This window comes from Pongo pygmaeus, chromosome 5 (assembly GCF_028885625.2).
Source record: "Pongo pygmaeus isolate AG05252 chromosome 5, NHGRI_mPonPyg2-v2.0_pri, whole genome shotgun sequence".
Classification (NCBI taxonomy): Eukaryota; Metazoa; Chordata; class Mammalia; order Primates; family Hominidae; genus Pongo; species Pongo pygmaeus.
In genome coordinates, this window is record NC_072378.2 from 55,494,898 (window position 1) to 55,520,940 (window position 26,043).

At 34.3% G+C, this 26,043-nt stretch overlaps 1 protein-coding gene across 3 annotated transcripts in view; it reads left to right on the forward strand.

Moving 5' to 3' along the window:
• The window catches only part of FAM83B (family with sequence similarity 83 member B), a 96,831-nt gene that overhangs the window by 65,401 nt on the left and 5,387 nt on the right, over positions 1-26,043 (forward strand). For all 3 annotated transcript variants that reach the window (XM_054492659.2, XM_054492657.2, XM_054492658.2), the window contains exons 3-4: positions 12,742-12,906; positions 13,868-13,992. In XM_054492659.2, coding sequence (XP_054348634.2) covers positions 12,742-12,906; positions 13,868-13,992 — 290 coding nt within the window. The remainder of the gene's footprint in view (positions 1-12,741; positions 12,907-13,867; positions 13,993-26,043) is intronic.

The following is a 26,043-nucleotide window of genomic DNA, read 5'->3' on the forward strand; positions in this document are numbered from 1 at the left end:
GTGGAACTATCAATTTCTATTCTTCAAGTTATATTGTCACCAACATTTTTATTCATATTAGCCACTATTTAATGCTTCCTTACCATGTGCTACTGCTCTAACAACTTGGTATTCATAATCTCAATTTTCCCAATAATCCCATGGGGCAGGAAGTACTTATTTGATTTTATAGATGAGGAAATAGAGGCTCAGAGATAATTTTCTTCTCTCAGTTTTCCCTAGTAGAAAATGGCAGATCCCAGATTGAAATAGATATACAGAGACAGACACTTGTGGAAGAAAAGGAAATACTGAAAGGTGACTTCGGGAGAATGAGAACAAAAATAAAAAGGGAAAATTTAGCAAGAATGTTATATACAAGTTAAAGAGAGATAAAAATAGAAAAAAAAACATGAGAAGAGGAATAAGATAGGTGGAGTAAAAGCTAAGATAGGTCGTTGAATACTTAACATCTTGTTATGGAAGTTTTCAAACATAGGTATATGAAGAATCAGTTTCAGTAATTATCAACTCGCGGTCAATTTTGTTTCCTTCGTATCTCCCACTCTTGCTGAATTACCTTAAAGCAAATTTCATGCATCATATATTTTTAATTTCATCTGAATTGTTTCAATGTGATTGTCTTTTTTTTAAAAAAAAAGCTTTTGAAAACATACCCCATGTGTAATTATCAAACCTAAAGAATAAAAATAATAATTAATATTATCACATATCCAGTCAGCATTGATCTTTTCCTGATTGTTACCTAAATGTCTTTTTACGGTTGTTTTGTTGAAATCCAAACAAGATCTGGTCCACACATTGCATTTTGTTGATATGTCTCTTAGTAATCTTTTAATCTGTAAGTTTCCCTCTCCTTTTTTGGTAAATAGTGGTGGGATATTTTCTGTTTTCTAGGTGTCTTTAAACATAAGATACCAATGGGTGTGTTCCTGTGAACATCAGCAAAGTACTGTGAAAAACTAGAATTTATTCATGAATTATGTGTTGTATAACATTGCTGCTAGAAAGGACAAAACCTTAGGTTTATGTTACATATTAGAAATGCCAAGTTTCATGACATAATAAAAAATAACCTATTTATTTGTATATTGAACCTAGCACTTACATTCTGTCTCACCCTAGAGGTCACTTTTCATCAAACCCAGTGAATTTGAATTTTTTTCTTATGCTGATTTCTGGTCTCTTCACATTCTTCTTTTCCATCCATCAGTCTCTTTGGATGCTGTTTGGTCATTTGTGTCAGAACTCATCTCTCTGTTAACCTGAGGAACCCCTAATCCTGAGTCAGACCCACTTCCTGCTGCCTTTGCTTTCACTCCAGGGTTGTTGAGCATTGCTGGAAAATGTCTAAAACATTTGTAAAAAATGTCAACTTCAAGTTTACATTTTTGAATCTCAATTGGGCTCTCACTGAACTCTGCCAACCCCTTAAAAATTTCTCCTAAACTTATTGTATTTCTCTGAGCAGATATTCTGATCTTTTTCACTTTCTGGCAAGCCCACAATCTGAGCCCTCACTGACTGCACCCAGAGGAAAACTTTACCTCCAATCATGAAGGATATGTTAACGGCATCAAGTGACAGTCCCCTACTCTGCTTCCCATTTCTCCTTTATGTCCTGTTCACCACCAAAATATGCCTTTTCATTTTCTTCTTCCCTACAGTTTTAGCATATTTGTATAACTTAATTCTAAGGCAGACTTTTTCTATTGTGCTTATACCATATCATTGTGATGCCACTGATATCTTCTATCATCAAGCAAATCACCTCTTTCCCATTTTATTCTTTTGATGTTCACCCACCTGTTTTTATGCATAAAAATTCCCGAGTTACTATAGTTAAAAAAAAAGCATAGATAGTTAGATGGGTAGATGTGTGGATGGATAGATGGATGAATGGTAGGTAGATCAAAAAATAACACAACTTTTTATCATATTGTTTTGACTTAGTCTGATGGCTTTCTTTATACACAAAAAATGAAATACTACTTTTGAATTTTAAGTTTCCTTATAATGCTACAGTAATTCTCCATGTAATTTAGGTTTCTACACCCTAGAGATTTCTGTCTATCCTTTCTCTGTTGTCCGTTAGAAGCAATTAGCCAATGAGTCTTGTCACATCATCCTTTAAAACTTTACCTCCAACTCTTTTATTCCTGCTTTCGCCATCCACGTTGGCATCTCATGCTAGACTAGGACTGAAACCCCCTAACTCCTCTACCTACTGGTAGAAACTCACATTTCTAACTCATCCTATGTATACAAACACGTTAATTTTCTCAGGTATTGTTTTAATCATGTAATTCTTTGACTGTAAAGTTATGAATGGTTCACTGTTGTGCCTTATAGAATCCATAGTTAGCCTAGCATTCAAGGACTTCCCTCTGCAATTGGCCAAATTTACCATTACAATCTTTCTAGCTTTATCGCCATCTCTTTCTTTATAGAATTCCATTTCCCAACAAAACTGGGCCTCTAGCTGTTTCTGCTGTAGTGCTGCTTTGCCGCTGAATCTTCCTAAAGCTTCTGCTCCTATTCCCCAAACTCCTCTTCATGCACTATTCATGCACTATTTTACAATTTTCCTTACACAGAGGGATTTTTACTCTGTCCTCCCTCTTTCTCTTTCTGCCTGCAGTGCCCTTCACTTCTTTTTTCATGACAGACACCCTTTTATATCACTGAAGTACAAAATAAGATAATAGCTATCTCAGGACCATGGATAATTACATTACTGAGAAAAAGTTACCTACCAAGAGGTCTCAGGGGGAATTTTTTTTTCTTTAGTCACTTTGCCAAAATCTAGATTCTGAACCTTACACTTAAGAATTAAAAGCCTGATTCACAAACTCATATTGACTAAGCTTGGAACACGGATGTCTGACAAAATAATTTCATTTTATAGTGCCAATTGTAAGTGCTCAATATCCTAGCAGATTTGTGTTTTCCAACTGGCTCGGTCTCTCTTTGTGGCAATATACACACTGAATCCCAATATATTTGAAGGCTATAAAATCAGAACAAGAGGAGCTAATAGGATGTTCAAAATGCATCTGGCTCAGATGCCATTACCAAACCAAATATACCTAGCCAATATTATACAAAGATCAGGTTCATGCCTTTCAATACCCCTCCTCTCTTCTGGATAGTACACAGATGAATGTGGACAGTATTTGTCTCTTTGACTCTATTTGCATGACTTACGAACCAACTTCTACATTTTTCTACTGAAATGTCTACTTTTATGTGTTATGTTGCTACCTTTCATCTGGCTATTATTACATCTTGCAGACCTTGCTCTCTGCTAAGGGACTTTGAATGCCAGTGCTTTCATTTGTTGACATTTAATTCTTAGAAGACAGTCTCATTTCCCTTATTAAATGAGATCCACAGGGATGCCTCACTCACTGTAGGCTCTAGGTACTGATGACACATAATTCTTAGTCATAAACAATTATTCCCTTACAGTAGTTTGTTCTACTGTGTTATGTACATTTTATGGCAGGATGTCACAATGATTTATAGTTCTATGAATGAGTCTCTCAATACTGTGTACTCTTTGAGAACAGGTGCCATGTAGACACTGCATCCCAACAAAAATTTATTGAGTACCTGAAATATATCAGTTATAACTACCTTAGAAACTAGATATAACAGAGTAAATACTCTCAAGCTGTGTGGTTAATTATGGAAAGATCTAACTAACTTAATAATTACAAAATATGTGTTTAGAAAGATCAGATATGTTTTAGTCTAACCCAGAGGTTTTATTTACAACTAATGTTTTCACTTAACTCTAAAGTGATTTTTTAAAAATTTCCACTTTTAAGTATTCCCTTCCCATTGTCTTCTTTACATCATTAAATTAATAATTTAATCATTTCTCACTTTAATGCATACCTATATTCATGATTGGTGAAAATAAAAAAGCCAGAGAAAAATTTAAAAATATCTGATCTACCTTTTGCCTTCTTGTTCAGAATTTTTACCTTCTTGGTCAGAATTTTGACCTTCTTGGTCAGAATTTTGAGTAGCTTTTCTTGGTTCAAATTAATAATCTAAAATAACAGTTATTATAATACTCATTTTCTCCATAATAAGTTTTCTTTTAAATAGCACCGGTGAAAATGACCAATTACACATTCGGTTATAGTGCAAAATTAAAAAATTAGTAGTAAGCTATTAAGAAATTAAGTAGAAAAATGTTTATTACTTTTAATGCATGGCTTAAAAAGTCTCATAAAAAATTCTTCTGTTTTAGCAAGTTGTCTTATGTATCCACCCGAAGCCCTCTCTCTAACTCTTGTTAAAAAATATAGCCATATCAGCTGTATCTGTTTTTACTCTGAATTTTGATCTCGTGTCACTTAATAAATACCTGTAAAATTAAATATGACAAAATTTTAACATTTAAAAATATTGGTGATGGGTTATAGATACTCATATTATTCCTTCAACTTTTCTGTAGGTTTCACAGTTTTAATAATAAAATTGAGAATGAAGGAAAATAGTCACATATAAATATTATATTTTGATACTCGTTCCTAATGAAGTGATTCTATGGTAATGAAGTATTAGAATACTATAACATACACTTTGAAAAATTATGAATGCTTCATAGTTTCTTAGTAAAGTCTATTATTAATTTCAAATATATTTCTCCTTACATTTTTACAAATATTGTCAGAATTTACTAAAACTGGCCCCAATTCTTCAATAGCAGCAAGTCAGAAAACACTGGGATTTCTAAATCTGTAGTAATACAGCACACATCTTTATTTTACAGAACATCTGTATTAGTCCATTCTCACACTGCTATGAAGAAATACCCCAGACTGGGTAATTTATAAAGGAAAGCGGTTTAATTGACTCACAGTTCTGCAGGGCTGGCGATGCCTCAGGAAATTTACAATCATGGCAGAAGGGAAAGCAAACACGTCCTCTTCACATGGCAGCAACTAGGAGAAGTGCAGAGTGAAGTGGGGGAAAGCCTCTTATAAAACCATCAGATCTTGGGAGAACTCATTCACTATCACAAGAGCAGTATGGAGGTAACCACCCCCATGATTCAATTACCTCCCACCAAGTCCCTCCCACAACACATAGGGATTATGGGAACTACAATTCAAGCTGAGATTTGGATGGAGACACAGTCAAACCATATCAACATCCTTCTGACATACTGAGAGTTAGATTGTGCACAAAGTTGGGGGCATTTTAATTGTTTTCTGGTTGAACTAAATATGCTTTGGCATTGCCTCCTCTCTGTCTTCCAGCATCCCCTCAAATGGTGTAACTCCCCACAGAGCTTCCTCTTATGCTTTGTAAGGTGCATTGTTTGTGTGATCACAGAGCTAGATTATTCTAACATAGGAGAGGCTGAGAGGTCTTGAGCTCATTTTTCCACCACTAATTACTCTGTCTTGACCCTCCAACATCTTGGCTTTGAGGGCCCATGCGTGGGACACTTACCAGACCAAGTTTCAAAAAAAGTAACTTTTCAGGAAGTACTGAGGAAGTTAGAACATGAAAGATTATTGAACTGTTGAAATCAGTAAAAAAAACTATGGCTTGTCTTTGCAGTTTCTTTTAGGCCTACTCCTCATTCTTTATTCCTCCAAATTCCTTGTAAATTTCCTTATTAGAGCAAAAGTTACTTTAAAAATCAAAGATGCCTACTTGCGCAGAGCTGATATAAAGATTTCCTTAAATTGGACAAAGGTAAAAACGTGATTTATTTTTGTGGTATTAAGTATTTTCAGTTCTCTGATATGATGCAAATAATGTGGAAAATAATGTATGCAAGTTCCCTTCTGAGTTGCCATACACTAGTATTCATTTTATAAATTAATTTTGCCATAACAGAACCCAAACATGCCCTTTACATTTCCAATTGACTTTTATTACAATAATCTAGATTTTCCCCCCACTTTCACCAAGCAAGCTATGTACAATGTACCTTTTAATCCAATTGCTAAAAACTAGTGAGATCTCGTTATTTACAAAGTCTAGATAATTAGGATTATAGGTTTCAAGTCTTGTTTGTATCCCCCTAGTAATATATAAATCAACTTTGAATAATAAGTTGCCAAGATGTCTAGTGTGACTCAGTTCTCATGTTTTAATATATATAAATGAAACTCTGTAATACTCTTTTATGATAGTCCTTGAAGTCTATGTCTATATTATTTTATCCATCATAATATGGAGTGAATGAATGGTTATTGAAAACATAGACTTTTGGAACCTGGTACCTGCAAGATATTCTCTGGTTTATTTGTTTATTATATTTAGAGGTGTGTGAGACTCAAAGTCATTTCAGTGACTTTCCCAGAATCACTTAATTTATGGCAGATCAAACCAGTAGATATATAGATATAGCAGTTAAGATATATTCTTAGATATCTGAGAAATTATTAATACATCCATAATGTAAAGCTGTAAGTTACTAAGCAATACTATAGTGCGCACAGTGTATTATATATAAATTTCATGCAAAATGGATACTCTTACTTAGGCTGTAGAAGGATTTGGGCCAAAGGTACTTCTTTATATCAGCCTCTTTTTTTTTTTTTTTTGAAATCATTTAGCAGATTGCTTTTGACAGGGTTTACAGACTTGGAAATATATGTCCCTTAAGTGATCATTTCCCTTTATCTGCTATTTAATTCTTAAAAGTTTTTCAGTTGTGTTGAATTTTGTTATAATGTTATTGTAGAGCTCTATTAATCTGTTTTTTCAAAATTAGAACTCCCTATGAGTTTTTCTTCTGTTGAAAAAATAAATCCTCCTGTCTCTATTTAGACGATTACAAAAGAAGTCTGAATAATATTCAATTGTGAGAGTGATAATGACAGTTGTGTGACTAAAGAACACTAACCCAAGGTACACCTATATTTCATTAAGTATCTAGGTCATACAAAAGCATATTGCTAATAGCTCTGTATTATAATAGACCTCAAAGGGAAAAACAATGTAGGTTTCAACATAAAATATTGAAAATAGTGAAGCATATTTGTAAGGAAATGCAAGTTTTCAATGTCAACACTGTAATGAATATTTTCTATGAAATCTGTCATTTATTTTCATTTATTTTCACTTTTCTTATCACTGGTTTCTACCACACTTTTTGGTTATTTGGTGCATTTATTAAATTACAATAAAAATCATACAGAAGGCTTCACAATCTTATGCAATTGTATGACTCAGTAGAACTTAGATATTTTCAGTATGCGTATTACCATCAGACACATTTTCCCAACGCACTGTTTTGACTAGATATTCTCTTTTCTAGCACTTATATTGGTCTCCAGACCAAATGTAATAATGAATCATATTTTCAAGATCTTTCATGATCTGTATAAATCCTAACTAAATGATCTGTGTATTTAACTTTATGTTAATTCAATAAACATTTGTTAGACTATTACCCTCATCTTCTTTTTTACCTTTGCCTCTGTATCTTTGCAGTACTAGCCTTTCACCTTGGATGGCTAAAAATAATTTTGCTCATTATTTACTGCTTATCCATGAAGCCCTGTTGTCTATTTCATTCTGCTGTATACCCCCCTTTACAACCATGTACATATAGATTATTGTTTTTTCTTTCTCTGAATTACCATTCCCGTGTATTACTTAACACTCGATTATGTACTTTCCTGAATGGCCTTAAATTTTGCAATGCATATGAACTTATCAAAATACCCATTGACTATATATGTAATATATACTGTCAGTGTACTCCGGGGTCTGGGTCACTTCGGGAAAATTTAGTACTGTAAGAAAGATAAGTGAAGACGAATGTCCTTGGGTCAGGTTCTCGGAGACCGTTAAGTTTTACTCAGATCTTAAAAATGACCTTGGATAGCGTTCTAAAAGTTTTCTAAGTCTCATGTTTACGATGAATGCATTTATTTATTTACCTTTTTGAATTATAATGCAAGAATTGTGAATTCATGACAAGAATTGATGAAGAAGCAAGTAAATAATTTAAGAAATATATAATGTCATGGTAGTTTAATGAATACCAATTAATAGAACTGGTTTCTTGATTAATATAATCGATTGATGTACCTTTTGAAAAGCCTTATACTAATCAGGCATATAATTTTTTCTTCAATTATATATAGCCATGTGGCCATGTGTGCAACACAGTGTAATTTTGATAACTAACCAAGCATGTAATAATTTCAGATCAGATTTGGCATACCTCATTTCTAATTATTATTCTTTCCCAGGAATGTAACCCATCATTTAAAAAAAAAGTTACATTTTATTTTGCCTTTTGCAGCATAGCTAGAAGTTACTGTGGATTTCATGTAATTTTTCCACACATCAAGTGAGAGTACAAAGAAACAGAAGCCCTGAAAAGTAACCTGACTTGGTTGACATCAGATAAGCTTGTCAGAGATGTGTAATCTAGTCTTCTGGATGCTGATCCAGCATATTATTTTGTCATGCAAGAAAGACTGTCATTTGTTCTGCATTTAGTGTGACAGAAACATCCATTGGCTGAGTGACTTCAATTACTTTTTGCAAACAAAACCCTTTATGTATCCTAGTAATGTGTTTTTGTTCACTTCCAAAGTCTAAAGTAATGTGTTACATGCAGACTATCTGGCAAATTAAAAATAAATTTTTAGATATGCTAATTAAAGAATACCATGTTGTACAATACTGTTTCTGTGTTCAAAAAGTTCTGGTTAAAAAAATTAGTGCCAGACTGTACCAGACATATGTTTTTAAAAGTTATTTTATAAAATAAATGTATAATATGGACTTTAAAAAATCTTAATGCCTATATATCATTATACCCCTCATTAATGCATAGTTAATGCATTAAATTAATAATTTTGGGTATGATTTTAAGACTTTTTGTATATTTGACATTATGAAAAGTATTCTCAAACATGGATGAGACTGTTATCACTGGTTTCTCCCTTCATCTGACTCCTCATACCATTTATAAATAAGAAAAAGGTTGTGGGAAGCTACTGGAATGATTGAAATTGTTCTTTCTAGAGAAAATCTGATTGGAGTATGTTTCACAGGTAGTTTGAAGAATGTCATCACAGATAAAATTTGAGCATGGTCCAGTATTTTGTTTAAACACTGTAATTAGAGTAAATAAAGTTATTTCATATATTATCCATAACTTTGCTCATCTTCTAACGTATTCACAATGTATCTGTTACATTATGCAGTATATTGCCATTTGCCTATTCTCAGGTCATTCCATTCCCCCTCATTTCTTTACAATTTTTGTTTTCTGGTCTCTGTCACTCTTTTCAACACTATTCATCTGACTACACCTCTGCTTCTATTTTTGGCTTACCATCTCTAGTATCTGCTAGTAAAAAAATTCTTGTCTTTTTAATTTTTTAATCTTTATGTTATAAAAAGTTTCAAAAGTAGGAAGAATAGTATATGGAGCCCTTATGCACAACCAACTAGCTTCAACAATTATCATTCACGGCCATTTTTTTCATCCATTATAATGGGAAGTAAATATAAGGCGTGATGTTTTCATCTGTAACTATATTAACATGTATATTTTAAAGATAAGATATATATTCAATCTTTAACAATAATCCTTTAATATCTAATGTTCTTTAATGCCAGCAGGATCTAAAATTCATTTATCCTACCCTCATTTCACTGCCTCTCACATTCATGACATCTTCTCTCCTTTCTATATCAAACTTAAAGCCCATGATCAATCATTTCAGCCACTCCATATTATATACACCTTCAATCTCCCTGCCCTCTTTCAATTCGTTGTACACTCATGGCAGAACCACAGCCATGGCTAAATCAAACTCTGCCTACTCCATTCCTAGAGGCTTGCCACCAAACAGGGTTGAAGAATAACTCACAACCACATTGACTGGCCCCATATTAAATTTATGACCTGGTGAGTCTGAAAGCTAACCATCAACCATATTATATTTTCTTAGTCTATTTTATTTTCTACTCTCCTAGATGACTACATAGTACCCTTTTCCTCAGATCTTTAAAATGTCTTCTGGAATCTTCACTCTGAGTTGAAGACCTTGCTTCCCACTACACTGAGAAAATCAAAGAACTCAGAAGAGAACATCCACAGCACCACTGCCATGCTCTCTCCCCCACCAGCATCTGCACCTTTATACTTGGCCCTCTGGCTTCATGTAATAGATGACCAGTTACTGGTCTTTACTCTCTGTGCTATAATTTTCTTTTGTCTTTTTTTTTTTTTAACTTTTGCACTAGACTCTATACCTTATTGCCTACTAAAAGATATTGTTCCAGAAATTCTCCCCTTCTCCACCTCACCTCCCACCTTCTCTTGCACTATTAATTTTACTCTTTACTGTAGCATTTCATTAGCATAAAGACATACCGTTATTTCTCCCACCTTAAAATATTTTTATATTCTACATATGAGTGACATCACTCAGTATTTGTCTTTCTGTGTCTGCCTTATTTCACTTAAAATAATGCCCTCCAGGTTCATTCATGTTGTAACAAATAGGATTCTTTTTATGGTCGAACAGTATTCATTTGTATACACACACACACACACACACCACATTTTCTTTGTGCATCTGTTGATGGACACCTAGATTGAGTCTCTATCTTAACATCATGTTGTACATGATGATTACACACAATTTTATGCCAATTAAAAAATAAAAAGTACAACTTCTTTTGATTCAGCTCTACCCCCACCTACTGCTCAATTTCTCTGCTTCCTATTGTAGCCAAATTACACAAAAATAGTTTTCTGTATCTTCTATATCTAGTATCTGCCCCGATTCTCTCTTAAATGCCTTCCACTGAGGCTTTTGCTGTTCCTTCTCCACTAAAACTATTCTTGGCCTAACGGTAGGAATTGAACCTCTCAAGTTCACCTTCCTTCTTACAAATGCACTGCCTTTATTGGTGTTCAGGATTCCACCTGCCCTTTGTTTCCTCAGTCTCCTTTGCTGGGAATTTTTCTGGTATTAGACTTCTTAACTTGGAGTGTCCCAGGGTTTGATTCTTGGTCTTCTAACGTATTCACAATGTCTTCTTCACTTTTTCTCCCTTTTCTCTCATACCTTACAGTCAATCCATCCACAAGACCTTTGGACTCAAAGATATCCAGTATCTGGCTATCTCTTTTCATCCCTGACACTACCATCTTGGTCCTACACACCGTCACCTCTCACTTCACTTGCACCAGTAATTCTAACTGGCCTCCATGTTTCCATCCTTGCTAACTTTTTTAAAGCCTATTCTTAACACAGTAGCCAGAACAATCCTTTCAAAACATAACCAGATCATTTCATTACTTCAACTCAAAGCCTTTTAATAGCTTACAGTCTTATTCAGAAAAAAAAAAATACTGAAGGCTTTTAATGACTTTAAGACATTGTGATAACTCTCCCATTCTCATTTCATTCCTGCTATCTCCTTTCTGCTTTTTGGATTGCCAGAGCAGAGTTGCTGGTTTCCTCTGCCTGCAACAGTCTTCTTGAAGATGTCAATGTGGATAATGTCATTTCCTTTAAATTTTATTCAAAGGACACTGTCTCAGAGAGACCTTCCCCGAAACCCCCAAACTCCTCCTGAATTTCCAGGAACCCATGATCCCCTATTCTGCTCTTTTGTTTTCCAAAAAACCTATAGCTTGTTACATAATTGACTTATTTATTATCTTTATTACTTATTATGTCTTCCCCCACTAGAATGTAAGCTTCATAAGGGCAGGATTTTGTTCTTCTTGCATGGCCCATATTAGGTGGTCAATAAATATGCCTGGCACATAGAAGGTGGACAACTACTTAAATGATTTTTCCCCTTCTTCTAGCATTATTTTACTTTCATTCCAACAATCAACACAGACTCTACATTTTAGGGACCTGTTCTTTAGGGCATTTTCCTTCTAAATTCTATCACCTTTTTAATTCATTTTTTCTTTTGCTTATTTTATCTGCCAAACTAATTTTAGGCAAGTACAGCTGGCCCTTAAACAACATGGGTGTGAACTGCTTCAATCCACTTTTTGCAGATTTTTTTTCAACCAAACATGGATAAAATACTCCAGTATTTAAGGGGTGTGAAACTCACATATATGGAGGTCCTGCTTTCCATATACGTGGGTTCTTCAGGGCTGACTGTGACTTGAGTATGTGCAGATTTTGGTATATGCAGAGGTCCTGGAACCATTCCCCCAGTAAACTGAGGAACAACTGTATGTTTAATTTTTTGGTCTTCAGGTCATCTTATACTCTTTCTCCATCTTTCATCCTTTCCTAGGTATATTTCTATTTCTAGAATATTTTTTTCTCTGTCTGAGTTCCCCAAGACCTTTATTCTTAACGACTGGTTCAAAAAATCCTACTTTCCCCTGGAAATGTCTCTTAGAAAAATTGTAACACTGGTTTCCACCTTGTCCTGTTTATCTACCTTACAGGCAGTCTTGAAATCCATGATTTGGATTCGCCCATTTTTCAAAATCCTACTGAAATGCAGATTTCCTTTAAATTAAAGCTAATATGAAAATGACTTAGTGTTACAAATCTGCATATAGTTATTTGCTTATTTTAATATGGTTTTATCTTCTGTTTTAGAAAATGAAATGAATATTTGTATATACATACATATATGTATTTAATTTTTAAAATTTTATCTGACCTTTACTGAAAGTAAGCAATTTCTTAAATCTTTCTCTATCAAGGATCTAAAATTGTTTCATATTCTTATATTTAACAGGTCATTGCTTTAGTGATGGATATATTTACAGATGTGGACATTTTCAAAGAAATAGTTGAGGCATCAACTCGAGGAGTATCTGTTTACATTCTGCTTGATGAGTCCAATTTTAATCATTTTCTAAATATGACTGAGAAACAAGGTTGTTCAGTTCAGCGTCTCAGGGTAAGAATTCTGTTTTTTTTTTTTTTTCCTCAAGTATTTTATGTGTCATTTTCAACTCAGTCAAATGTAAGGCATCTTAAGGTAGATGAATATAAAACTTAAAAAAAAATATGTATTTAAGGTTATGGAATGATTGATCACAGAAAGTTCCCCTGTACTTTTTAGAATGTGACTGAAAGCACATCTTCATGAGAGTGTTTGTTTTTGAGACGGAGTCTTGCTCTGCCTCCCAGAGTGGATGCAGTGGTGCATTCTCAGCTCACTGCTACCTCCGCCTACCAGGTCAAGCAATTCTCCTGCCTCAGCCTCTCGAGTAGCTGGGATTACAGGTGCCTGCCACCATGCCCAGCTAATTTTTTTTTGTATTTTTAGTAGAGACGGGGTTTCACCATCTTCGCCAGGCTGGTCTTGAACTCCTGACCTCGTGATCCACACACCTCGGCCTCCCAAAGTGCTCGGATTACAGACGTGAGCCACCGCGCCCAGCCTTCATGAGGGTTTTATATTGTGTTTTTAGTGATTAATATTTAATACATAAGTTTTGCATGCACAGCTTTGAAACCAGTGACTCAGGTGCTTCTGTGGTTCAGCATGTATTGCTTATCAGAATCATTTCACGTAGTATTTTCTGTTACTTTTGACTTTTTAAAAGAAAGGTTAATTTTAATTTTAGTTAATTTATCATCAAGGCATTATAACCCAAAAGCGTTTTTTATAGTCAGAGGCTGAGTGATTTTTGATGCCATTCTGTGTAAATGTAAAGTGAAATCTCCCATTTAAGCTATGTCGAAATGTATATTTTAAATGATTATTTTCATTAAGGATTTAATATTTGGGAGTTTTTTTAAATTACCTCAAGTAAATTTTTTTATATTAAGAGTCTATCATGATATGGATTTTGGTTTTCAAAATATTCTTTTCCTAGCCATAATGTCTGCTTTTTATTTATATATAATTCTAGAATATTCGAGTGCGAACAGTAAAAGGCCAAGATTATCTTTCAAAAACAGGGGCAAAATTCCATGGAAAAATGGAACAGAAATTTTTGTTAGTTGACTGCCAGAAAGTGATGTACGGTTCTTACAGGTAAGATCGTTGTGTTTAACTTCAGTGTTATCAATCATTTAGATGATTTATTAGTTTCAAATTTTAATATAATCAGTTAAGCTCTTTCTTAAAAGTAAAAAAAAAGAAAAGAGAGAGAGGACACTTGCATGGGAGATTAGAGACCTAGGTTTGAGTTATGAGTCTGCCACTAAAGAGCACTAAGATCTTATACAAATCATATAACTTCCTTGAGTTTCAGATTGTTCATCCAGAACATGAAGACATTGACCAATATCTAAGGTTCCCTACAGCTCTATGGTACTAAAAGTGGTTTTGCTCCTTATGGAAACATTACATAGTATGGATTTAGTTACAATCATTTGTAAAAACAGAAGCTATTTACCACTTTAAATAATCTGGTAAATGGATTTTTCTTATTTTGTATTCTTAAGAATCTGATCAAAGCAGAACTGGCAGCCCAGTCCAGGTGAGGCTGGCTCGAGAGTGTAAGCACTGCCCTAATACTCTCTTGTAAATAAATCCCCTGGCTTCAGTCCTGAATCAGATACATAGTGAGCCTACATAAACAGGCAGATAAAAGCATCAGCAAATACCCATGAACTGCTAGGTCACTGAGGCAGGGTAGATTCATTATTAAAGACTGAGGGAAGAATCCAGAAGAGCTATGGATGTGAACACGACTGTGTAAGGCGAAACCTTTGTCTCCTGTCTTAGTAACAGAAAGTCCATGAGAAGGAGGCATCACATTGAAATGGTGGTCTTGAGCAAGTTACTTTATTTGGTTGCACTTTAGTTTGCTCCCCTATAAAATGAATCATAGAACTGGCCTCATGTCATTGTTGTGAGGATTAAATGAGTTCATGCATCCCAAACCCCTAATGTTAAATATTATTTTAGGACTTGATTTGTTACTTTCTGCTAACTCTCTCCTTAAGCTCGGGACGTTTTTAAAAAAACATGCTGTTTGGAGTTCCAAATGAAAACATATTAACAGAAGAAAATACAACTAGTGCTTGAAATTAGTGAGTCCTTTTAAAGACTCATTATATGTGAATACTTTTGTCCAGACCCACTTAGTTTTAGAGAGTTTTTAATTGAACTTTTAATTAAAATTGAGAGTTCACTTGACTTGTAGAATCATTGTTATTTAAGCTCATCATAATTAATAGTTTCTATGGTTATTATTTAAGTTTTAAGATTATCTTTGACAGTAAATTTACCTCAGCTTTGTTTTGCTTCCACTAGATATTAATAGTTGCTAGTGTTGCAATGACTGTAGCTGAGCTACTTTCGATTAATGTGGGGGAAAATCAAACAGCAGTGACAAAAAAATTATATATCTCTATCTTTCTGTCTATATCAGAAGCCAGAGGCAGAATTTAAGTTACTGTTTATGATATAACTATAGAATTCCTAGGACCATGGATTATAAAAAATTCATCACAACTCTTAACTAACACTCTATCGTCTGTGTTATCTCAAGTTCATTTTAAATATATTTCTTTAAATAATTCACAGTTGTAATCATTGTCCTTTTTATTTTTTCTGACATTCTCATGGACCTTTCCTGTTGCTAACAATATTCGAATGAGATGTGGTAGTCTAGTTATGAACTAGTTTGGTTAAAAGTGAATTTCCTTTTGGTTTAAAAACAGCCTTTGTCCCTCATATTCTGGTATTGCTATTGTTTTCCTCATAGGCAAATTGAAAATGCCTTCTTCTTTAATTTAGTATTCTTTGCCATGGGATATCATTGGATTCTAAACTCCTACCATTCCTGGAGAGGCCCAGAATCTGTATTTACCACAGTTACACATTGTATGACAGCTCACTCACATGCTGATGATTTTATCAGGAAAACATGAGGAGTTTTTTCATAACATGATACTAACATTGATGAATGTTTAATAAAGCATTGTCTATAAATCAAACTGAGAGGTAATTTTATAGGCTTTTTCATTTTTAATCTCATGAGCTCAATAAAAGTTACTTTCAAAAGACAAATTGGCTGAAGTTGGCACCTCTCAGGTTCCATTTTTAACCACACATAAAAATCATCACAGTTGAGGTCCGTGCTGCAACCAGCACACTGTTACTGTTTACATTTGATGGACTTTAAGCCCCCAGCCAGGAACTCGGAATTTTTAAGTCAACTTCATGACTAATATCTGACAGTGTGTGTTTAGTGGAGCTGGGAGTAGACAGTTTTTTTAATCCATGAAAATATTTGCACATTTAAAAAAAATCAAATATTGCTAAAATATGTGCAGTAGAAAACAGTGATTTTTGTTTTCCATCTCTAGCCAACTCTGGTCCTGATCTCCAGATGCAGTTGCTCAATTCTTTTAGTTGGTTCTTCTAATATTTATTTCATCCCTTAAATAACATGATTATGTTATTCTTTTTTGATTTACCAATTTCATATATTATCTTGGCTTTTTATTTTTGGAGAATTGTATTTCCTACCTACTATTCCTTCTTGTCTGCATTATAGTTTTATCACAATTTTTGGTTAAATGAGAAGTCCAGGTCTACATTATTGAAACTGTGTCAAAATAGATCACTGATGAGCCATAAAGTGATGTACGTTTCTTTTTTCGAAACAAAGTTAATAATGGCCATTTTGTTTTTATTCATTATCTTTGTTTTCTATTTATCTATTGCTACTTTTTTCTCCAGTTGACCACACAGATTTTGCAGCACATGAATGACTTTCCCAAATGCTCAGTTACAACCAACCATCTATGACATCCCATCTGAACTAGCAGGTCCTTAAATTGGAAGCACACCTGGGGACCTGGTATTTTTCATATTTCTAAGTGATTTGATCCATGATTTCTTAAATTCCGCATTTCCTCATTTTGTTTCCAAGTCTTCATTTTTCTCCCAAGATTGCTCAAGGACTTTTAAGTTAAAAAATGTATAATTCTAGGTCATTTATGGCTTAACGTGGGATGGAACTCTAAGTTGAACCATTTTTCCTCCGAATTGGTAAGGTATTACCCCATAATCAAAGTTGCTGCTGAGAAGTTTCAGCAATTATTATTAGTCACATTCTTTTCACGCAGCCATTTTTTCTTTCTTGAACCTTTCAGAATTTCCCTTTTTTCCCTATTTGTTTTTGTTTTTTCTAGTTTCTTGAGGTATAAAGTTAGGTTGTTGCGTGAGATCTTTTAGCTTTAAAAAATGTTTTATTGATAAAAATATGTGTACATATGGTATAGGTCATATTTTTCAGATTTTATTACATGCGTAGACTAGGTAATATTAAGTCAGAGGAGACCTTTTTGCTTTTTTAAATATATGTATTTACAGCCATAAACGTCCCTCTTAAGAGTGCTTTTGCTACATCTCATAAATTTTGATATCTTGCGTTTTTATATTCATTTGTCTCAAGGTATTTTCTAATTTCCTTTGTGACTTCTTCTTTGACTCATTGGCTACTCAGAATTGTGTTGTTTAATTTCCACATATCTGTGAATTTTCCAATTTTCCTTGTACCATTGATTTCTAGTTGTGTTCTGTTGCAAGTAAGATACTTTGTGTGATTTAAATCTTCTTTAATTTGTTGAGGTTTGTTTTGCCTAACATGTGGTCTGTCTTGGAGAATGTACCATGTGTACTTGAGAAGAATGTATATTCTCCTTTTGTCAAGTGTTCTCTATGTGTCTGTTAGGTGCTATTGGCCTGTACTCTTGTTCAAGTTGTCTGTGTTCCTTTTGATCTTCTGTCTCATTGCATTCATTATTGAAAGTGGAGTACTGAAGTCTCCTACTAATACTGTGTTGCTGTCTGTTTTCCCTTTCAATTATGTTAAAGTTTGCTTTGTATATTTAGGAGCTCTGAGGTTTGCTGCATAAATACTTAAAATTGTTATATCTTCTTGGTGAACTGACCCCTTTTTTATCATATAATATTCTTCTTTATCTCTTATAAGTTTTTTTATTTTAATTTAAAGCCTGTTTTTCCTGATATTTTTACAGCAATTCCTGCTTTCTCTTTTGGTTACCATTTGCATGGTGTATCTTTTTTATCCTCTTACTTTTAGCTTATGTATGTCCTTAGATCAAAAGTGAGTCTCTTAAAGATAGCATATATTTGGATACTGTTTTTTCTAATCCATTCAGTCAATTTAAGTCTTTCAGTGAGGTAATTTAATTCATTTACCTTTTAACTAATTACTGATGGAGAAGGACTTACTATTGTTATTTTTTTTCCATATGTCTTGTAACTTCTTTCTTCTTTTTTCCCCCTTTTACTGCAGTCTTTTGTGTTTTGTTTTGTTTTGTTTTGCACATATATGCTTTGATTATCATCTCATTTCCTTTTGTGTGTATTCTAAAGATATTTTCTTTTCAGTTATCACTGGAATTACATAAAACTTTTTTTTTTTTTTGAGACGGAGTTTCACTTTTGTTGCCCAAGCTGGATTCCAATGGCACACTCTCAGCTCACTGCAACCTCCGCCTCCCAGGTTCAAGCAATTCTCTTGCCTCAGCCTCCCGAGTACCTGGGATTACAGGTGTGCACCACCACACCTGGGTAATATTTTGTATTTTTAGTAGAAACTGGGTTTCACCATGTTAGCCAGGCTGGTCTTGAACTCCTGACCTCAGGTGATCCGCCCACCTCAACCTCCCAAAGTTCTGGGATTACAGGCGTGAGCCACCATGCATGGCCTTACATAAAACATTTTAAAGTAATAGCATTTTATTTTAAACTGATAACTTCAATCACATATGAAAACTCCACACCTTTATAGCTCTATTCCTCACTTTGCATAATTGTTGCCGCAAATTACGTATTTATATATTGTATATCAATGAACACAGATTTAAAGTTACGTTTTATATTTTTCACATTTAAATTCTATGAACCACATCTGCAATAGTACAGGTCACTTCATTTGTCTACATATTTACTTTTACTGGAGAACATGATATTTTCATAAGGCTTTGTGTTGCTCTCTACCATCCTTTTATTTCAACTTCAAAAGATTCACTTTAGCATTTTGTGTAGAGTAGATCTACTAGTAGTGAACTCCCTCAGATTTCATTCATCTGGGGCAGTCTTAATTTCTCCTTCCTTTTGAAGGACAGTTTTGCTGGATTTTTGGTGTTTTCAGTGTTTTTCTTGTAGCTCTTTGATTATATGTTCCTACTTCATTGTAGCCTGCAAACTTTCTGCTGAGAAAGTCACTGATAGTCTAATGGAAGCTCCCTTGTATGTGACAAATCACCTTTCTTTTGATGCTTTCAAGACTTTCTCTTTGTCTTTGACTTTAAACAGGTCTGATTATAATGTGTCTTGATGTAATTCTTTTTGGATTTCTCCCAGTTTGAGTTCTTTAAAATTTGTATGTCAATTTTTTTTCCTCAGACTTGGGAAGTTTTTGTCCACTATTTCTTCAAGTAAGTTATCTGCTTCTTTGCCTCTCCTCTTTCTGAGCTTCTCATAATGCATATATTGATCTGCTTGGTAGTTCTATAAATTCTTTAGTATATCTTTGCTTTTCTTCATTCCTTTTTTTTTCATTTTGCTCTTCTGACTCAATTATATCCATGACCTGTCTTCAAGTTTATTCATTATTTCTTCTGCCTGATCAAGTCTGCTGTTGAATCCTTCTAATGAATTATTCAATTATTTTATTTTTTCAGTTACAGAATTTCCTTTTAGTTCTATTTTATAGTTTATCTTTGTTGATATTCTCATTCCATTGGTATGTCATTTTCCTGATTTTATTTACTTGTCTGTGTGTGTGTGTTGTTGATGTTTTTGTTTGTTAGTTTTTGTTTTTAGCTCATTGAGCATTTTTATAACAGTTATTTTAAATATTTAATCAGGCAGCTCATAGATCTGTGATTCTTTAGGGTCAGTTTCTGGAGTTTTATTTTATTTCTTAGGATTGGGCTGAGTTTTCCTGCTTCTTCATATGCCTTATAATTTTTTGCTAGTATTCAGACATCTTAAAAATAATCAGTCACCTCTCCCAGTTTTTGTATACTGTCTTTGTTCAGGGGAAGACCTTTACCATTCAGCCCAGCCGCAGATTCTAGGACCTTTCAAATCTTTTCTGACCTCTCGTTCCCTTGGTGTCTGCCCATGGAACTGCAGGTTTAACATGCTGCTTACCTCTATTTTCAATGATTTCTAAACTCTGGTTCCAATCCTACCAGCACTCAGGCAAGATAGAAGCCAGTCTCTTGGGCTGCACTGAAGACAAGCCAGAGTTATGATCCATAGTCTACTCTTTTGTTTCCATCCTGAGAGAGGACCCCCAATCTGGGGGCTGGGGGAAAAGTTTCTCTCTGTTTGCTTCATGCTATACCATATGGGGGAGGAATAGGAATGAGCTTGCCAAACATCACAGGTTTTCCAACCTGTATGGCTGGAATATAATGTTCTGGGTGCTCTATCTTTTCAATTGGTTGCTAGCGTTTCACAGAGGTATTCTGTTTCACATATTGTTGTTAACTTAGTGTCTCTGTGGGGTAAGTAGGGCCTGTAACTTTCTAATCTGCCACTTCACTGACCTTGTGTTTGTGTTTTTGGAAGTATTTTTATTTGTAGTTTGTGTCTGTTTCTTCTAGGTGCCATTTTCCAATTTGTTTTGATCTCTGATTGCATCTAAGCTCTTAAGCTTTATAAGCTGTCTTTGAAACTTTGTTTATTCATCTGTTAAACTTTGCTATGTGTTTATATTTAAGAATGAGGGACTGTAAAGCTGATTAGAAACTGAGCAGGAAATGCTTATCAATGTTTGAGTTTACAGCTAAATGATAGACTGGGGACCTGGCAACTTTACAGGAGAATCCCCAACTATCAATATAAATATCACTTATCTGGGGTTTTTCAATGTTTCCAGGGAATAATCTCTTTCTCCAAAAGATTGTCAAAGGAGATGGAATTTGGAATGCAGTCAGAATATGATCCTAACTGAAGATATTCTAGAAGCAGAATGGGGAAGAGAGCCGAGGGTCTGATAAGTCTCATTTTTAGCTCACCTTTATCCCAGTCATGGTTTGTTTAAAGTTTCTGAGTTCAGACTTTCTCTGGATTGGTTTCTGCTGAAGTAAACCTTTGATTCCTGAAATTCAGGGATAGGAAGGAGTGCTTCATGGGAAAGGAAAGAGTAGGGAACCTGGAGGCCCAACTGCTCTATATGAGACTTTGAATCAATCTTCCTGTTTCTCTATTTTCATGACCTTTCTAACCCACCATTTGTAGTACCTTTTGATCCGATGTTGAATTCATAAAGATTCTGCTTGGCCCACCTGGCTTATTCTCACTGCTGCTCACCTCATGCAAACTTCCTCTAAGTCAGCCACCACTTCTCCATCAGATTTCTGTATTCTAAACATTTATTAAATACTTTCACTTGCTACTTCCCTTTTCCCTTTGCTATCTTTTTAGTATTGTGTAGGGAAGAAAAAGAAATAAACCTGCATGATAATCCAGATTTAATGTAAACCTTTTAAGTTTTCCACCAACATAAACATCTTTGCCTTTTAGTCTTCTTTGATTTTGAAACTAATAATTCATTTATATTATCATTTATTTACAACTAATGTTTTTAAGTGTTTACAATATGCCAAGCACCATTCTTAGCCCCTGGGAATGCAGTCCTAAATAAAGGTATACAAGATTGCTGAGCTAAATTTTATTTTAGTGGGCACTGGAGACAGACAAAGGAAGAACATACAAGAAAATATCTGATAGTGGTAATGGAGTATTGTATAAATGAAATCAGGGGAATATGATAAAGCATGATCAGATGGATACTTTGAATAGAGTGATCATAAATGTCTTCTAAGAGCATGTCAGCAGGGGAAGAGATATAATATTGAAGAGGGAACAATAGATAAAACATCCTGGAGCAGATATCTGGGGGATAGCAGAAAGACCAATATGGTAGGACCACATTAAGCAAGGGAAGAGCTATCCATAGTAGAACTGGAAAGCAGGCAGGATAGGAATTATCTTAGGCCAGGTAAGGAGCCTGAATTCTCTTTTAAACAAAACAGAAAGTTCTATGTAGAAGTGTGACATGACCCAATTTGTTTTATGCAAAGATCACTTCTGCTGTTCTGTTGATTGAAAAATGAGCAAATGAGGACACTAAGAGTCAAATTAGCTGATAATGCTAAGACTAGGGTGATAGTGGGATAGGATTGATTTGTGAGAGTTTTTGCAAGCGAGTCAACAGGACCTTTTGGTTCTGAAAAAGAGGGCATTCAAAGATGACTGCTTGTTTCCTGTCTTGATCACCTGAAAGATGGCTGAGTCACTCACTTAAGTAATACTAGGGAAGAAATAGGTCGGGGAACGAGGAGTGTTAGATGACAACTTATGAGTCATACATGTTAGGCTTGCAAGGCCCACTAAAATTTTGAGTAGAGATTGGACACTGATACCAGAGATGAGGAAGAGGTCAGCACTGGCAATACAGACTTCGTAGTTAATGGCATAGAAATCACCTACGATAACAGAGGAATACAGAGATCATTTCGAAGCCCTGAAGCATGTCTGTAGGTTTTCAGATTTACTTACTGAATATATTCAATGAATGTCTTCCTGTTGCCTGAAACTTTATTACAATATTATTTTCTGATTTACTATAGCAGGGAAACTTTTCCAATTGCCACACGTTCACCAATACCAATATCTTCTTAGTTTTCTAACCTCAACACTTGGAAGTTGTTTTTACTTAATAACGTATGGATGTTCTTTTGACATGAAGTCTTTTGGTTCTTTCTTCTTACTACTGGCTCAACATTTTCACTCATTATTCCTATTTCTACTTTGGTTGGGCTCTTACTTTTAACTCTATACTACAATAGTACTACAAATAGTTACTAGAAAAAAATAGTTCCTCAAACATCTCTTTCTATTATAATTTATCCAAATTTGGAAACAAATTCTACATAATCAAACTTTCTGTTTTGTTTTCAAGATTTTCCCCACTAGTTCATCAGTCTCTTATATGGCTTCTTTGCTCCAGCTATATATAGTATGTTTTCTGTGTTCAACTAGAATATGACCCTTCTTGCATTCTTCCCTTTTTCATATTTCTCCCTCCACACAAATTGTCTTCCCACATCTTTGGTGTCTGAACTGGAAATCTAGTCTTTATCAAAATATTGCAAAACTTCACTTTCTTCATGGATTTCCTCATACTTGATAGTTCACTGTTCATTCCATTACTTGATGTTTCTAATATTTTGAATTCATACCTTTAGTCAGATTGAAAATTTCTTTAGTTACTTACTTTTTTACCATTTCTTTTAAGTCAGCCCACTGGCATAATAAATATTCCTCCTATATCATGCTTTCTATAGGCATACTAGATAAAATTAAGCATATCCAAATAACAAGATTCTTAAGTTACATGCTCCTGTTTGTGATATGTAATATTTTATATATTTTAAATGTTTAATCTGCAGATTCTTTTAATTATTTTTTCTGCATTTTTATTGTCTCCTTTATAGAAATAATAAGATGCTTCAATGTGGAGAGTGTCTCTTTTTTCTTTTGTATTAACCCCCATTGTGTCATATACATTACTTTATGCATAGCATAATAGCAATTCATTTATTTTTCAGCTCAGTTGACTGTATATTAAATCATTAGATTTTCAAAAATCAGATTTAAAATTTGATATGAACTTTAAAGATAGCTGTTACCTCTAAACTCTAGGAAAGGAATTGGAGCTTCCATAAAGTACTATAAAGTCATACAAACATTAATTTCCTAAAAATTGTATTTTATATTAAAAGATCCTGACTGGCATTTTGACTGGCATGGTTTCTGAGGCCTGCATTTGCTAATACTATGTACAGTGAGTACAGTGAAGTCTGCCCTTTAATAACTGAGGCAGCTGGCCACAAATCCTGTTTACAGCTCTTGGCATCCTAAATTACACTTATTGAGTAAACCACAGAGATAACAGTCTGAAAACTTACAGACTCTTAAAATACATGCATTAACACAGCTGTGTCTTACATTATATCATGTTATAGCTATAAGGCATTGTAGCTATTATGTTGTCCGTATCCTTACATTGGACACGAGGAAAGTGAAACCCAAGCTCATGTGTCTACAACTCAGCAGAAACCAGGCCTCTCGACTTTTTCTCCAAAAGTCTGGCTTCACTGCATTCTGCCAAGATGGTATGTATGAAATATAATATCAGTTTCTATGCCACAAAGTTTTGACACATGCAAAATACACAGCAAATTTCTCTTTATTTTTTTTAACGTTCCATTTTATTTATGTCATTAGTGTTTGGGGAACAGTTGGTTTTTGGTTGCATGGATAAGTTCTTTGGTGGTGATTTCTGAGATTTTGGTGCACCCATCACGCAAGCAGTGTACACTGTACCCAATGTGTAGTCTGTTACCCCCCACCCCTCTCCTACTGTCTCCCTCTAATCATTATATCATTCTTAGGACTTTGCATCTTCATATCTTAACTCTCACTGATAAGTGAGAAGATACAATATTTGGTTTTCCATTCCTGAGTTACTTCACTTAGAATAATGGTCTCCAATTCCATCCAGGTTGCTGCAAATGCCATTATTTTGTTTACGGTTGAGTAGTATTCCATGTTATATACATACCACATTTTCTTTATCCACTTGTTGGTTGATGAGCATTTAGGCTGGTTCCATATTTTTGCTATTGCAAATTGTGCTGCTATAAATAGGCATGTGCAAGTGTTTTTCATATAATAACTTCTTTTCCTCTGGGTAGATACTCAATAGTGGGATTGCTGGATTGAATGGTAGTTCTACTTTTAGTTCTTCAAGGAATCTTCATACTGTTTTCCATAGTGGTTTTATGAGTTTACATTTCCACCAGGAGTGTAAAAATGTTCTGTTTTCACTACATGCATGCCAATGTCTATTAGTTTTTGATTTTTTAATTATGGCCATTCTTGCTGGAGTAAAGTGGTACCTCATTGTGGGTTTAATTTGCATTTCCCAGATAATTAGTGATGTTGAGCATTTTCTTTTGTATTTTTGTTGGTCATTCGTATATTTTCTATTGAGAATTGCCTATTCATGTCTTTTGCCCACTTTTGATGGGATTATTTGTTTTTTTCTTGCTGATTTGAGTTCCTTGTGGATTCTGGATATTAGTCCTTTGTTGGATGCATAGTTTGCAAATAGTTTCTCCCACTCTGTGGGTTGTCTGTTTACTCTGCTGATTATTTTGCTGTGTAGAAGCTTTTTTGTTTAATGAGGTTCCATCTATTTTTCTCTGTTTTTGTTGCATTTGTTTTGGGGTTCTTGGTCACGAATTATTTGCATCAGCCAATGTCTAGAAGAGTTTTTATTATGTTATCTTCTAGAATTGTTATGGTTTCAGGTCTTAGATATAAGTTTTTGATCCATCTTGAGTCGATTTTTGCGTAAGGTGGGAAATGAGGATCCAGGTTCATTCTTCTACATGTGGCTTGCCAATTATTCCAGTGTCATTTGTTGAATAGGGTGTCCTTTCCCCACTTTATGTTTTTGTTTGCTTTGTTGAAGATCAGTTGGCTGTAGGTATTTGGCTTTATTTCTGGGTTCTCTATTCTGTTCCATTGGTGTATGTGCCTGTTCTTATACCAGTACGATGCTGTTTTGGTAACCATAGCCTTGTAGTATAATTTGAAGTCAGGTAATTTAATGCCTCTAGATTTGTTCTTTTTGCTTGGTTTTGCTTTGGCTACACAGGCTCTTTTTTGGTTCCATATAAATTTTGGGATTGTTTCTTCTTCTTATGTGAAAAATGATGATGGTATTTTGACGGGAATTGCATTGAATCTGCAGATTGCTTTTGAAAATGCACAGCAAGTTTTTCTTTGGACTTCTGGAAAGTAGTGGATTCAAAGCCAAAATCTGAGTTGCGTTGTTATTTAAAATAGGAATATGAGGATGGGAAAACATTTAGTGCATGTAATGATGGAAAATATTCTAAATAATGGTAGCCAAAGAAAAGTATAAAAACATAGTCATTGAGTGATACTTTTTTTAGTAGAACTATATGTTATTATCAATCTTTTAACTTAAATGATTAAAATTTT